Here is a 15,048-nt window from a genome sequence, read left to right on the forward strand (position 1 = left end):
GAAGGGGATTCCGCAGCTCAAACTTCCAGTTATTTAATAACTAAGCCATGGGAATGTAGTGGGCAGCACTGCGGATAGAGTTAGTAGTACCATAATAACTTTGTACGGTGACCGGCGGTTACTGCTTACTGTGGTGATCATTTGTAAGGTATTTCAATGTTGAATCACTCTGTTGTGTACTTGAAACTAATACAGTATTGTCATGTCTTCAATTAAAGAAAAAACTGTTAAGTCAGGGGGCAAGATGGGTGGCAGTGTGGCATTTGCATGCGTGTGCACATGTGCACGCACACACCCACACACACGGCATTTGAGCCTAGATGTGGTTTTAGCATGTTTTTCAATAGAGTAATTCATAGAGCTGCCACCAAAAGTGGGGAATTGGAGTGTGAAACATACCATATTGAATCTTTCTGGACAAGAGTTTGCTTTTGTTACTATTACTACTATTATTATTACTGTTACTGTTATTGTAATCAGGGAATGAAGCAAGTCATAATTGGGCAGAGTTAAATTCTGACCAACAGGTAGAAGAAATGGAACATCTGCCCTTGGGTGTCCCCACCCCAGAGCTGAGTGCCCTTGGAAGAAGAGGTTGAAATGGCCAAAGCACCACTGAGGTCAGCACCCCATCCTTAAGAGCCACAGGCAGCCTCTTCAAATGAGTGTATTTGCCAGAGTTGGGCCATCGTGCCTATGGAACAGGTGTTTCTTCTGGGGCCCTCCCAGGCCTCTACTTTGCAATAGGAATTTCATTATGGCTTGGTTTGAATTTTAATTAAAAAGGGAAGTTTTAATTTTGCTTGTAAGTTGTGAAAACAAGACTCGAGGCTGCAATTGTGCCAGCAACACAGCTGTAGAAATTAACAAGCTCACCCTAAAAAAAAAAGGAGAAAATAAAAAACACCCTGCACAATCTTGGAACAATTAAGTGGAGTCTTTTATGTTTTCATTAAGTAACATTAGGCACCTGATGTCTTCCCACTTTGAGGCCCAGAGACTGCCAGCCTCTGCCTGGAAGAGACGTTTGCCCTGCACACAGCATCTGTCCCCTGAGATTCGCTGGCCCAATCTGCTTCGCCAGATTAGTCAACATTTCCCAAGAGCTGTGTTCAGCCGGGCATGCATGGTTCCTCCTGGAGCTCCCAGAAATTTAAACAATAAGCATCTTATTAAAGATAATGTTATAATAAACAGTGGCCTATTACAGTTCCAATGTCACCAAATTGCAATCTGCTTTGATCCACAAAACAGAGAGTAAATGTAACGCAGATGTGGCTGAAATGAGAGCATGGTGGGTGGCTGATCCACTGAGGAAGCCACAAAGACGTCTTGCATCTTACCATGTGGCATTTAGATGAAGGTGGAGCAGATAAGAAACCACAGGTCACCTGTTGTCTCCACCAGCAGGAAGTCCTAAAACGGTGGTCAAGAGGAAATTTTAAAATGAAGGTGTACCGGTCATCTCAGGCTGCCATAGCATAATCATAGACTGAGTGGTTTAAACAACAGACATTTACTTCTCATCCTTCTGGAGGCTGGGAAGTCTAAGATCAGGATGCCACCAGATTCGGTTCTTGGTGAGACCCATCTTTCTGGCTTGCAGATGGCCGCCTTGTTCCTGAGCCCTCACATGGTAGAGAGAGCAAGCTCTTGTATTTCTTACTCTTCCTAGAAGGGCACAAATCCCACCAAGGGGGCTCTATCCCATGTCCTCATTTAAACCTAATTAACTGCCAAGGACCACACTGCTTAATACCATCATATGGGGCGTTGGGGCTTCTACATAGGAATTCGGGGGACAGAAGACACAAACACTCAGTCCATAACAAAAGGGAATCCTCAGAAAGGGTTTGTGTAATAAAGGGGATTATGTGCAAAGTTTTCATCAGTCAGTTGACTCAGAAATGATTACAGTTTTTTAATGACACTGTGGCAGAATTTTGACTTTGTAAAATTTCTTCATTTTTTTTCTATGTTAATATAGCCATAAATCGCATTCTTCCAAAGGTGTTTCATGCCCTGATAAATGTCATATGGTCAGTCAGTGCTTAGTTCTGAACAGGAGCACATCTCTTGTCTCCTGGACACAACATGATTGCTGGAAAAGTGATCCGTGGGCATCTTCCGCCAGGATGGGTTGCTTTTCAGGTTGCATATTTCCATGTTTAGAGTGGTATAATAGTATAAATCCATGATAAGTACGCATGATCTTAAGCAAAAGGGATGTTTCTTTATTCTTACAAACGTCTGTCTTGAGTTCTTGCTTTGTTCTAAGCCCCATGTGAGGCCATGAGGATAAAATGAACTTGACATAGAAGCTCTCTGCCCCTGTGAAGCTCCTTCTTGTGGGGAAATGCGTGCATCAGGGACTTTGGTGGCAAGCGACAGAAACCCAGTTACAACTAGATCCAGCAAGAAACACACTATTGCCTCATGTAACTTGAAATCCAGGGAATGGGCTGTTTTGAGACACAGCTGGATTCCAGGACTCAGCGATGTCATTTGGATTTTGAATCTTTCCTTTCATCTCTCATTTCTACCTTCCTCTATGCTGACCTATTTCACCGGCAGGCTATTGCCTCGTGATGGGGAACATGGCTGTGGGCTTGCAGAATTCTTTTTTAGTTATGGTTCCATGGGACGAGAGAGCATCTGTTTCAATAGTTTGAATGGAATTCCAAGGATTAGTCTGGTCTGGGTCACGTGCCCACATGCTATAGCCAGGGGGACTAGGACAGCGCGTAAGGCCAGTCATCTGGAACCATGGGGGTTAGTCAGGATTACTGCAGCCTTACCTTAAGTGGATACCCAAAGGAAGGGACCGTGGCCATTATGGGAAGAAAGGCAGATGAACAAGTCAGCATGGTACAGTGAGTTTCTTGCTAAAGTGGGGGAAATAGAAGATGCTGGGGAAATCACATTAAAGGGGCGCCGATCCCAACTTCTGGAGGTGGGAAGAAGTTCTTACTGGAAGGAGACTTGTAGTCAGCATTACCCCAGTAGCATACCTGTGATGTCCATTTCTGTAAAGATTTACATAGGCCTCCACAAGTTCAACTTAGGTCTTGTGGGCATGCGTCTGCACTTTCGTTGTGCCAGCTAAAGAACTTTCTGCGATGATGGAAATGTTCTGTATCTATAATGTCTAAGATGGTAGCCACTGACCCCATGTGGCTATTGAGCACTGGAAATGTGCCTAGTGAGACTGAGGAACTAAAATTTGAATTTTATTTACCTTTAATTAATTTAAATTTAAAATCAAATAGCCACAGGGGGCTAGTATCCACTATGATGAACAGTATAATTCTGTAGGAAGACTTTTCTGTAGCCCGATGCCCAGTCTTCCAAGGTCCTACTGGTCTTGTCTTTTAGTGCCTGCATTGCAAAAGGTCTCCCTCAGCAGAGAACTTCCGATAGGCCCTTCCAAACAACAGCAACAGAATAAAATGCTATTAAAGGGCCTTTGGGCTCTGCAGCACTGGTTACTCAGGGCTTATCGAAGCTCTGCTAATTTCAGTTTCACCCTTGGGAGCATTTTGGGGTGCTGTGAATATTAACATTCATACTCGTGATAGTGACAATGGCCCCTGTTTATGGAGAGCTCTGCTGGGTGCTTATATAAGCATTGTCTGATTTGATCCTCACAATGATTCTATGAGCTGGAGCTGCTATAATCCTCTTTTTACAAATAAATAAACAGAGGCCTACAGATCAACTGCCTACCTTAAGTCACACCAACAGGGTAAAAGGGAGTTGGTGATGGTGTTAATTCTTCAGCTACCTTTCTTCCTTCGTTCTCATGATGCTTCTTACCCTATAAAATATAAACGCTGGCCTACAATCCTGAGCCATTCAGGCTTGCAATCCCTGCCTCTTTTACTAGGATATCGGCCTTCAGGAGGACAGGCACATTTGTTTTGTCCATCACTCTGTCACCAGCACCAAGAATAGCACACAGTCGGTACTCAGTGTGTATTGTTACATGGATGTATCACTCAGTGGATCAGAGTCCACCAGACCTGGTGTCCCCCATCACACTGGTAGTAGCAGCCTTCACTCCTCAGAAACGATCGAGCTACTGTCTCTCTGGGTTACTGGCTGCAGTCCAGTCGGTCTAAGTGAAAAAGCAGGGAACTGGCATAGATACAGTAGAGAGTCATGGTCCCTTTCTTTTCCCCATCGCTTCCTCTTCTCTGAGTCCTTCTAAGCTCTCACCCGTTCGATCCCAATATCCACCAAGCCCTGGACACTGGAGGTCCCCTCTGTTTACCATTTGCATAGTGATGGCTCATTATGGTTAGTAGGGTTCTCCAGGCTCACCATCTCCCAGAAGGCAGACTCATACCTGCACAGTGAGCCTTTTACCTGGGAGCCTCGTCCAGTTCATGATTTTAAAATCCTGTGTCTGTCCCAGTTTCTACCTGGATAGGGTCACCAGAGCTGAGCCATCCTTCCTGTTTTGGCCAATTCTTACCTTTATCCAAAATGATATGGCTGGCTGACAGTTCCCTGTATTTAACAGTCCTTAACTATATGGAGAGAAAACTGGCCGTACAGCATGGAGAGATCAATATCTAATCAAATATAGGACACTAATTAAATTTATGTATGATGCTTGTAAGAGGCTCAGTCATTTCTCCAACATCAGATTCTCACCATCCCAGAGCCACATCTCAGGGAGCTTGTTCCAGTAGAAGGCTTGATGATCACAAAGGGAATTTATTTTCTTAACCTTCTGTCATGATTTCTGTGCCATATGAAAGTGAAAGCTGGGGCACAGTATAGTCACGAGGAGGGGAACAGATGGCTAAGTAAATCTGCAAATGTGGACTCAGGCAAGCTGTTGGCTAGTCATACTCGTATATCAAGTGTCGGTTCTGTGCACAGCATTGCTTTGTGTTTGTTCTCTTGCCCATCTTCCTCACCAAGCTCAGGTTTAGCAATGGATAACGTGTGGTTCATATTGGAGTTCTCTTCTTGACAGCTCAACAGGGCCACCCCGATGAATGATCATGGGAAGTCGCAGTTCATAATCTTCATAGCAATTCTTTTGTTACGTACTCATTTGTCATGGTGAAGGATTGCTCAAGAGATTGTTAAGGGAAATGGCATTGGTTGAATGAAGGAGTTTTTGTTTGTTTGTTTTCTGGAGACATGCACAGCCAATGTAGCAGAAGATACCTTAGGCCCAATTGGACGGCAGCTCAACTCACATTAGAAGTTGGCATTTCATTATAGATCAGCTGTTTTAGAGCGAAAGTTATATTGGAAGAGATTTAAAATCTTGTTAAAGTTTAAAGTTCTTCAAACTTTAGATTTTCGGCCAAGTGAAAAACAATTTGTTGAGGAAGGAATTGGGCAGAACTTATCCAGTTAGGGATAAACCTGCATCTGGTACCTCTTGATTTTCCTTCCTTTCTCTCCGCATCTATCTGGACTTTTTACTCTGAGATAGGGAAGAGAAATCCCAGGTTGCAATGGGATATTTAGTGTTGGTTCAGGTGGTGGGTTATGGAAATAGCTTGGATGTCATTGGCAGTGCCAGGGAAGTTTTATGAAAAAGATTTGGCACTGAAGAGAGAAGAGAAGCAGTGGACCAAGACACCCTTTGTTAGAGGTGGAGGTTATGAAAAGCGGAGATGAGTGTCAACCAGAAAGAAATTCCGAGGCCAAAAAGATACTTGAATTTTTACCGTGCTATTTGTTGTAGTTTTTCTTAGCTTTTTTGGACAGTCTTAAATCCTTTTGCCACGTGGAATTATACTGGCAGTGTGTGGCTTGATTTTCGGACAGTGTTATATGGCTCTACTGTTCCTTTGCATGTGCTGAAGGGGATCATGAAGTTGTACGTGGTCTTAGATAATATTAATGTCCTGACTGGGAGGGCCTGGGCCTCGAGGTTCCTGCCGTCATCCTTTCCTGTGGCACAGCCGTTCTCTGTGCTTGGCCACACCGGCATTCCTTCTGTTCCTTGAACTTGCACTCTTCTCAGCCTCGGGAGCTTTGCAAACATTGTTCTCTCTGCCTGGGGTATTTTTCACCCTGTGGCCACCCTCACATGTTCTACAAATCCTACCCACAGGTAGGATTAAATAGTTAATCCTAATAGTTAAATAGTGTTTCCACCCGAAATTCATGTCCGCTTGGAGCCCCAGAATGTGACAGAATGATCTCACCCCGTCTTACCTAATTACATCTACAAAGACCCGATTTCCACTTGGAAAATCAGGTCTTTGTAGATGTAATTAGGTAAGACGGGGTGAGATCATACTGGATTAGGATGGGACCTAAATCCAAGATGACTGGTGGCCTTTATAAGAGGAGACGACACAGGGACATAGAGGGAAGATAGCCATGTGAAGATGGAGGAAGAGATTGGAGAGGTGTAGCCACAATTCAAGGAATACCAAGGATTTCTGGCAGCCACCAGAAGCTAAGAAGAAGCAAGGAAGAATTCTTCCCGAGAGCCTTCAGAGGGAGCATGGCCCTGTCAGCACCTTAATTTTGGACATCTATCCTCCAAAACTATGAGAGAATCATTTCTGTTAAGCCACCCAGGTTGTGGGACTCTCTCTATATTAGAAAACTAATACACCATCATTCTGCTCTCAGCTCAAAGAAGATGTCTTGTTCACATTAGGAATTAGAATCACCTTCATACACTAACATAGTCTGAGCTACTTCTTCCTGACATCTCTGGTTCTTGTGATTTCTTACCTAGTGTCGGCCTGTCTGCTGGATGTGAGGCTTCCTGAGGTCGGGGGCGGAGGCTAGGCCCATCTTTCTCAGTCACGGCTGTGGGTCCATCAACTGGCAGAGTGCTTGGCGTCTCATGAACATTGTGATTCAGAGACAAAAGGGTCTGGGGTCATCCCATTTGATCCAGTTTCTCTCTGGAATTGTACCCCTTACAGGTTGACCCAGCGGACTATGTCATATCAGCTTTTCAAAAAGCACTGTTTCAGCAGCACTGGGAAGGAGTTACAAGCCCATTTACATGGAAATGATCTCAGTCCAAAAGGAGAGCATGGACTGTCATTAACTCCTTTCCCTCAGGCCTTGGCCTGAATGCTGGGGCAGTAAAAGAGAACTGTACATTTTCTCCTCCCAGTGGCGCATACAGACGGCAGAGTGGGCGGCGGAGTGGAGGATGGCCACATGTGCTCCTGGTCTAAGAACACTTTCCATCATTCAACTCAAAAACATCCATTAATGCCTACCATGAGTCAAAACATTTAAAAAAAAATATCTTTATACCATGTTTCCCTGAAAATAAGACCCAACCGGAAAATAAGCCCTCTCATGTTTTCTCAGGAGGACATCCCCTGAACATAAGCCCTAATGCGTCTTTTGGAGCAAAAATTAATATAAGACCTGGTCTTATTTTTGAGGAAACACAGTATTGAACTCAAAGCAATTCTTTGTAGAATTATAAATTGGAACATCCCCTAGCCTCGCCATGGATGTAATTGCATTATGTGTCAAAACTGTGTGATCCCAGCTATATTGGCTCTCTGCAAAGCAGTGTCAAATGTGTTTCAAACAAATTGTGTCTTTGTCCCTTAGTGTACAATATCATGTCCGTTTTGTTTTATCTTTGTTCCTAATGACCTTCCATTGGCAATGGCTTCTCATGCTTCTTTTTTTCTGATTTGTTACAGGGAACTCTTTAACTTAGGCACATTTGCAGGTGGGAAATGTAGATATAAGGGGGACAGAACAACATGGTTCTTTGAGTTACAAACTGCCATCTCACAGGTCTCTGTGTAACAATTTGGGGATGTTATCTTAAGCATTTGCCAATTATTAGCGCAGTGTGGTCCAGAAAGCTGGCCGTTATTAATTGGAATGGAGACTCTCAGTGCTATATTCCGAGCCATCATTTTCTCCTGAGCCGTAATTTTTCTTTCCTAATTTTCTTAACTCCAAAGTCTATGTTTCAAATCCTCCATCCCTAAGCAGCACTGATGGTTGAAAACAATGATTTCCTATCTTACTTTTAGGCAGCAAACACTTTTCTTTTTAAATGAAATTTTATTTTTAAAAACTAAGTTGTAAATATAGACCGTACACCTGGGACATTTCCCAACCTGTCTGCAAACCATGTGACTAAGGGTGTTGAGTCCCATTTTGCACACCGGGAAAACTCTCCAGTGTTTCAGGCTCTTCAAAGCCTGAAATTCCAACTTCATTGTATAGTATAATTAGGGGAATTTCATTTCATTTCATTGTGGAAAGCCAGGCCCAAATTCCTGATTTTCAAAACCGGAGTGAGGAGGGAACACACCTGTGCATATTCTGAGATAGAAACATATCAAATGCTTTCTACCCACTACGCAATAGAGATTACCTTGCCCAGGTCCGGGGATGGGGCCCAACTCTGCCCGGAGATCTATGAATGACACCACTCGGTCTAATGACTTGAGGGACAGTGAGAAGAGACCTTGGCTAACTTTATTATTGCCATGGGAAGGGACTGGACTCGTGTCCTTTCTTAATGGACAGTGCGTCGCAAACACGTCACCCTTCTCCAGCAGGTCTTGGAGCACGTGAGCTCAGGGCGTTTTGCTGTCGTCGTATGGCCCTACATGTGATGGAGCATGTGAGGAGCTCCAGGGTTGGTCTTTGCATGTGATTTTTCACCCTGTCCGTTAAATCAGCAAAGCAGAGCAGCCTTGAAATGCTATGAATAAATATTTGAAGTTTCGGGGTTTCTTACAACTCCATTTTTCTTCTAGGGATTAAATGGGAACCAGATGAGAATGGAGTCATCGCCTTTGACTGCAGGAACCGAAAATGGTAGGAAATGGTCAACACGGCTCAGTTATTTTTTTTAAAGAGAAACCTTGCAGGGAGGGAGGTTCAGGATTCATTTCTACTTCATTTTCCGCTGGTCTAGGTACATCCAGGCAGCGACTTCTCCGAAAGACGTGGTCATTTTAGTTGACGTCAGTGGCAGCATGAAGGGTCTCCGTCTGACTATCGCCAAGCAAACGGTCTCATCTATTTTGGACACGCTGGGGGATGATGACTTCTTCAACATAATTGCTGTGAGTGTGGCTGTTTGGGGCTTTCTGTGCACTTGGGGTGCCTCGGATCTGTTAGCAGTAATGGTTGCACTGTGACTGCTTTTGTGTACACAGCCTCAGAGGCCCAGTGAGTCCTCTGTGAGTTCACTGGATCCTGATAAGCAAGGGGCTTTGGGAACTTGTAGTGCAGTTGAGCATATTTCCTCTACCGGCCATGCAGGCAGCTTCTGTCCCCCGGAAGAGTAGCAGCAGATTTGGTTTTCCTGGGGAGGCAGCCTTTTCAGAACTTAGGAATCGGGCCTAGGAACACTTTCATCAAATTGCTAGATTTTCTCATGTGGAAATTAACTTTATCTTGATAGTAATGATAATGATAATGATCAAATGACTAAAATGTGGAGAACAGTTGAAGACTCAGAGCACACTATCTCGGCTTCAGAAACCAAAGCGGCATTTATTAAGTGCCTCCTGTGTGCCATTTAGTTTACTCTTCATATTTGCATTATCTTTGTTCCTCACACAAACTCTAGGTGGTAGGGGTGGTTCTCGCATTTTCCCCAACGAAGCTGCTGAGATCCTAGGAGTGTTTGTAACTTGCCTGAGGTCACGGACCTGGGAAGTGGGAGATCCAGAAACCAAGCCTGGGCAGTAACAGCCTCTCTGGAATGAGTACTGATTCAGCTTTCTGTCTCCAGTTCTCTTTCCTCTTCTCCCCACTTCTCTGGTATGATTCTCATCACGTCCCCTGCGTTCCTCCCACTCTTTTCTCAAAGATCATAGCCACCGTGAGCCTTGTTTCCTTGAGTACTTAGCCCAGTGCATGGGGTCACCTGTGCTTTGTCAGCTCACCTGGATGGGGGACCTGGTGTGGCAGCAAATAGGCAGGGGAGGCAGCGTGGTGAGTTGGGCTTTGGAGTTGGGACGTAGGTTTTGAATCCTAGTTCTGCCATATACAGCTGCAGTCTTGGGGCAAAGCACTTGAGTCTGATCATTAGCCCGCCAGCTGGAAGCTTGTATAATCACATCGCCCACAGGGTTGCTGCCAGGATTAGCTGAGCCAGTGCACAAGAGGCATGGCCAGCGGTAGCGTATGGAAGAAGGGGATCTATTTGAAGAGTGGTGTGGGTGTGCTCTAAGAACGCTGTTGCTGTGGCCTCCTGGCTTCCTTGAGCCCCTGAGCAGAATGTGTCATCAAGGACCCCATTTCTGGACAGCCTTCTGCATGGGCATGACACCCACTTTTATTTGCTAGGCGGAGGGCAGGGACGTTTAAATGACATTGGGTTTTCTTGAGTTAGTGTCCTGCCTACATGTGCTTCTGATGAAACTCTGAGCAAAAGGACACAACCACAGGGCATGATGATTTTAGCTTCATATTTTGAAAAGCCCTAAAGAAGAAAGGGAAAAGAAAGAATCATAAATTCCACGGGAGCTAGGGTTAGTCTCATTCATTTATGGAACTATCTTCAGTGCCTGGCACATAGTAGGAGTTTAAATACGTGTTGAATGGATGATGTGAGCAGCTGCCTTCCATAGAGTGCCCACTGTGTGCAAGCCCCTTGCTAAATGTCCTATGTGGATTCTCTCATTGGATCTTCTCCCAACTCTGTGCTAAGTGCCATGGAGACACGGGCACCAAACTGTAGAAACAACTCGCTTAAGGTCACATAGCCAGAAAAAGTGGCACAGTGGGGACTCAGAAACTGTCTGGCTTTACCTCCTCTGGCTTCCTTAGCTGAAGTGAAGGGAATGTAAGTTGAACCGCTCAACCATCTTACTGTGAAACTCTATGGCCAAGGGGACAGTTCTTTCCAAGGAGACACTCAGTTAGAACTTTGGGTTTCCAAATCAAGAGAAGTTACTCTAGTTCCCAGTCTCACTGTGAATATGCAAATGTGGTCTGATCCCCACGGATCCTACAGCATTTACAGATTAAAAGCAACTAATTTGAGACTATCTTTCTTATTAATCTTTAATTACTCATTACAGACATATCAGAAATTTGCATAATAAGAAGAGCTAACTAATTACATCCCGAATCCTTTATCAGTCAGGATTTATTGTTCTGTTAACAAAAGAAATCGATTGAAATAATCTCTAAGTTCATTAAGATATACAAACGGTGTCAACTCAATAATGAAGAGAGGGTGCTTAAGATAATTAAAAGTAGACATGCCAGTTAGTATAGAACATCAAGGAAAAATTTTTTTACCCCAAATTGTCCCGCTATATAAAGAAACCCATTAGAATTCCCATTAACTCTCATTGTACATCTGTTTGTTAGTTTTCAACATAAATGATCAGCTTTAAGATTATATGCATTATTATTTCAATAACTAGAAAGATACTCTGAACATTTTTTTTTGAAGCCTCTATATTAATATCGTGAATTCTGTTCCCCTAGTGGGTAAGGAAATGGATCAAATATGTTAGTGGATTTATATAAAAAACCCGAGGTCATAAAAGGAACCACTAATTAACAGTGACTTTTACATGTTGATTGTTTTTAATATAGGCAACATATGTAAAAATTTAAACAATTCGGAAATGTTCCCATTCCCTTTTCATTTGGCACATATTCTTCCGAATTTTTCTATGTATAGGAACGTACATAATTTTCCCACAAAAATCGAATCATATTTTAGAGAATATTCAGCAACTTGCTCTTATACTCACATTGTAATCACGTGTATTTGACGAGCAGTGTATTCTGTCACCTATGGTTGACGTTAATTTTTTAACCTGTTCTTTTTGCTGGACATTATGCTGTACTCATCTCTTTTCTACACAAGAATGCTGCAGTGAATGGACGCGTGCACATATTTTTGTAGGGTTGGGTGTGCTTCTATTGAATAAAATCTAGAAGAGAAATTGCTGTACTGAAGGACATGCACATAGGTATTATCGGAATGTCTGCTAAGTAGGTTATAATGTTTACGCACTTAGAGACTGTATTAGCTCCGTCTTCTGTCATGAAATACCATAGACTGGGTAGCTTTAACAACAGAAATTTATTTTTCTTTCAGTTCAAGAGGCTGGAAAGTCCAAGATCAAGGTCAGGAAGGGTTTGGGTTCTGGTGAGGATTCCTTTTCTGGCTTGCAGACAGCCTCATTCTCTCTGTGTGCTCATGTGGCCTTTTCCTTGTATGTGCTCACAGAGAGAGAAACAGAGTGAGCAAGCTCTCTCAGGTCTCCTCTTATAAGGGCGTGATCCTATCACGAGGACCCCACCCGCATGACCTCATCCAACCCTGGTTACATCCCAAAGCCCCATCTCCAAGTACCACCACTTTGGTGGGTCGTCTTCAACCTGGGAATTTAGGGGGGCCACAAACATTGAGTCCATAACACCAACATTTTGAGTTCCTAAATGGGAGATTTGTAATTGGCAAATCTTCATTTGCCTTCTTCCCTTTAATTCTCTCTCCCAATCCTAAGTGTATTTCACCAATTTTGCCTTTCCAAAGTGTGGCGCTGTTTTGTTTTGGTTTTCTCCATCACCTCCTGTTTTCACAGTGGCAAAGTTGCTCCAGGAATATGGTGTAAGTTTGTCTTTAGTTTCTTTAGAATGGTCACTACCCTCTGTCTAGAGGGGCACCCCCACTGCAGGCTATTCTAAATGCAAGGGGCTGGAATATTTGAAACTCCATCTACAATGCCTTGGCAGTCTGAGTACATTGTTCTTGTGGGCTGGCTTCCGTGCACGGGAGAGGACATTATCATTTCACCCTTCATTACACTGTTAGCTTTCTCTTGCTTGCTGGGTAGATGTTTAAGGAGACGTTTCAGTGTTTTAGAGAGAAAGTATAGAATGCAGTCTTTATTTTCAGTGTTGGAAGCCCTCGTGCATTGTAGGTTTTTGCTTGTACACATGTGATTCATCATTGCCATTTGATTTTCAGTGCCATAATTGGGAAGGGAAGAGGGAGATTTAAATAGTGGAAAAGGCTTTCCTTGGCTATTCCAGTCATTTTTGCATCTTTGTATTAAGTTCGTTGCTAAATGCAGCTTATGTATTATATTGAAATCTTCCAATGAAGGTCTTTACAGAGAATAAACATGAAAAGGTAATGTTAAAAATTGTTTTAGCTTTCATGGGCAGGGTATTACAAAATCTATCTAAGACTGATGAACTAAATGATTGAATTATAAAAGGATAGTTGAAATATGAGAGTGACTGCGTATTGGACGCTAAATTTTAAGGTCAAACCACTGGTGCATGAAGAGAGATGTCTCTGAGGAGAGAGTGAAGGCATATTTTTCTGATTCACTTTGAAGTCTAACTTCAAGCCATGCATTAAATTAACAATATTATCATAAAAATGAGGGTGCTAATTCTGTCCTGTCTGATGCTGAAATTTGAAAAATGATTTTACAGAAGTCAAGAGCTATGCATTAAATGAATACAGTATTAACTGGGCTGATATTGTTAAATCAATTTAAATGCCTCCTGCAGCCGCGCTTGTGCAGAGTTGAATAGAGAAGAGCATCATTTGTTAGTTCAACCCAGAACTTTCTGGTGCCCTGGTTTTAATTTGCAGAATTTGCTTTAAAACCGTTTCTCCAGTGCTTTGCCTGCTGTGGATTTGCTTTTTAAAGTAATCGATTCCGTATTAAAAGTATGAGAATGGTATTTTCTTTCAGTGCTCATTTGTTCTGTACTACTAATTATGTCCAGTCGTGTTTCAAATTACACAAGAAGCTTTTATAATGCAAAAGATCTCTGGGATTCCTTGTGTTGGTGAAAATATTGTGGGTTCATCTGCTTCACTGCATAATCCCTACATATTTTCTTTTGAAAGGTTATTTAATCAAAAGTGCACCAATAAAACCATAAAAGTATTTAATGGCATTCCAGTAATTCTACATTAGTTTTCTTGCATTGTATGGCATGCCAACATTCTAATTCTGTGGGGTTCTGTGGAATGTAGGATTCTCTAAAATATACCCACTTACTTCCTTTACTTTTTGTTTATCTGTTTTTTGGAAGCAGTAGAGATTCTCTCTTCTTTTTTTTTTTTGTCTCTGTATCAACTTTTTTTCTAGGCTTTGTTCTTCTTTTCTATCAGTAAACTTCTCTCCAATTTTGCTTTTTCGTTTCTTGTTCTGATGATTTATTCATTCAGCAAATACTGTTGAGTGCTGAGTAAGTCCTGGGGCTGTCTTTGTAAATAAGGAAAGCAAGTCCTCTTCCCTTGAGGACATCGATGTTTCCTGTGTGTGAGAGCTGGGTGTGGGAGCAAACAGGAAGCAGCTGCTCCCAATGGGGTGTGGCTAGTGCTGTCTTGGAGAAGGGCAGCGAGGGAGGCCGGGAGAGCACAGAGATGGGGCATGTAACCCACTGGGGACTCAGTGATGGCTTCTTGGCTGAGTGATGACTACGTGAACCTTTAAGATAGGTGGGCATTGGTCAGATATGTGCAGTGAGATAGGGCAGGAGGAAGGAGAATTACAGAGAAAAGTGCTGTTTGCGGGTTGTAGTAACTCCTCTCCTATCCCCAGGAAATGCTGGCCTGGTTGGATTGACTGACAGGAGTTCATACCTGGACATATTGGAATTGGGGTGTATGTAAGAGGTAGAATAGGTGGATGGGGGTATTGGTGAATAGAATGGGATTGGATTGAGAGGGTCGGGTCAGGTCAAACACGTCTGGTCAGCCACACAGAGGGACTGGGACTTCATCTGGAGGCAGTGGAGGACGTGGAAGGAGTCCCAGCTCCAGGGCGATGTGTTGACATGTTGTCCTAAAGTCTCTCCCTTCTTAGTTAGGTCTTCCCTCACTCTCTTTTAAAGGCAACTAAAGATCTTCTGTTAGGCCTGAAAGTTCCATTGCTTTCTTCGATCAAATCCAGCTTCTGATACTAAGCAGGGTTCAGTTTTCAGTATCATCCAGAACCCAGAGTCAGCCGTCCTCTGCTCTCTGGCCCCTGGGCTGTGATTTGCATGAGCCAGTGTGTGACATGCATGATTCCACACCAATGCTGAAGGGCGCATGATTCTTGGTGGGCGAGTCCA

The 15,048-nt window shown here is 43.2% G+C and overlaps 1 protein-coding gene across 1 annotated transcript in view; it reads left to right on the plus strand.

Annotated features, from left to right (window-relative positions):
• The window catches only part of CACNA2D3 (calcium voltage-gated channel auxiliary subunit alpha2delta 3), an 841,437-nt gene that overhangs the window by 387,987 nt on the left and 438,402 nt on the right, over positions 1 to 15,048 (plus strand). Inside the window, 2 exon segments of the mRNA XM_033132710.1 lie at positions 8,742 to 8,802; positions 8,903 to 9,053. Of these exon segments, the coding sequence (XP_032988601.1) occupies positions 8,742 to 8,802; positions 8,903 to 9,053 (212 nt within the window).

The sequence above is a fragment of the Rhinolophus ferrumequinum genome, chromosome 17, assembly GCF_004115265.2.
Source record: "Rhinolophus ferrumequinum isolate MPI-CBG mRhiFer1 chromosome 17, mRhiFer1_v1.p, whole genome shotgun sequence".
Classification (NCBI taxonomy): Eukaryota; Metazoa; Chordata; class Mammalia; order Chiroptera; family Rhinolophidae; genus Rhinolophus; species Rhinolophus ferrumequinum.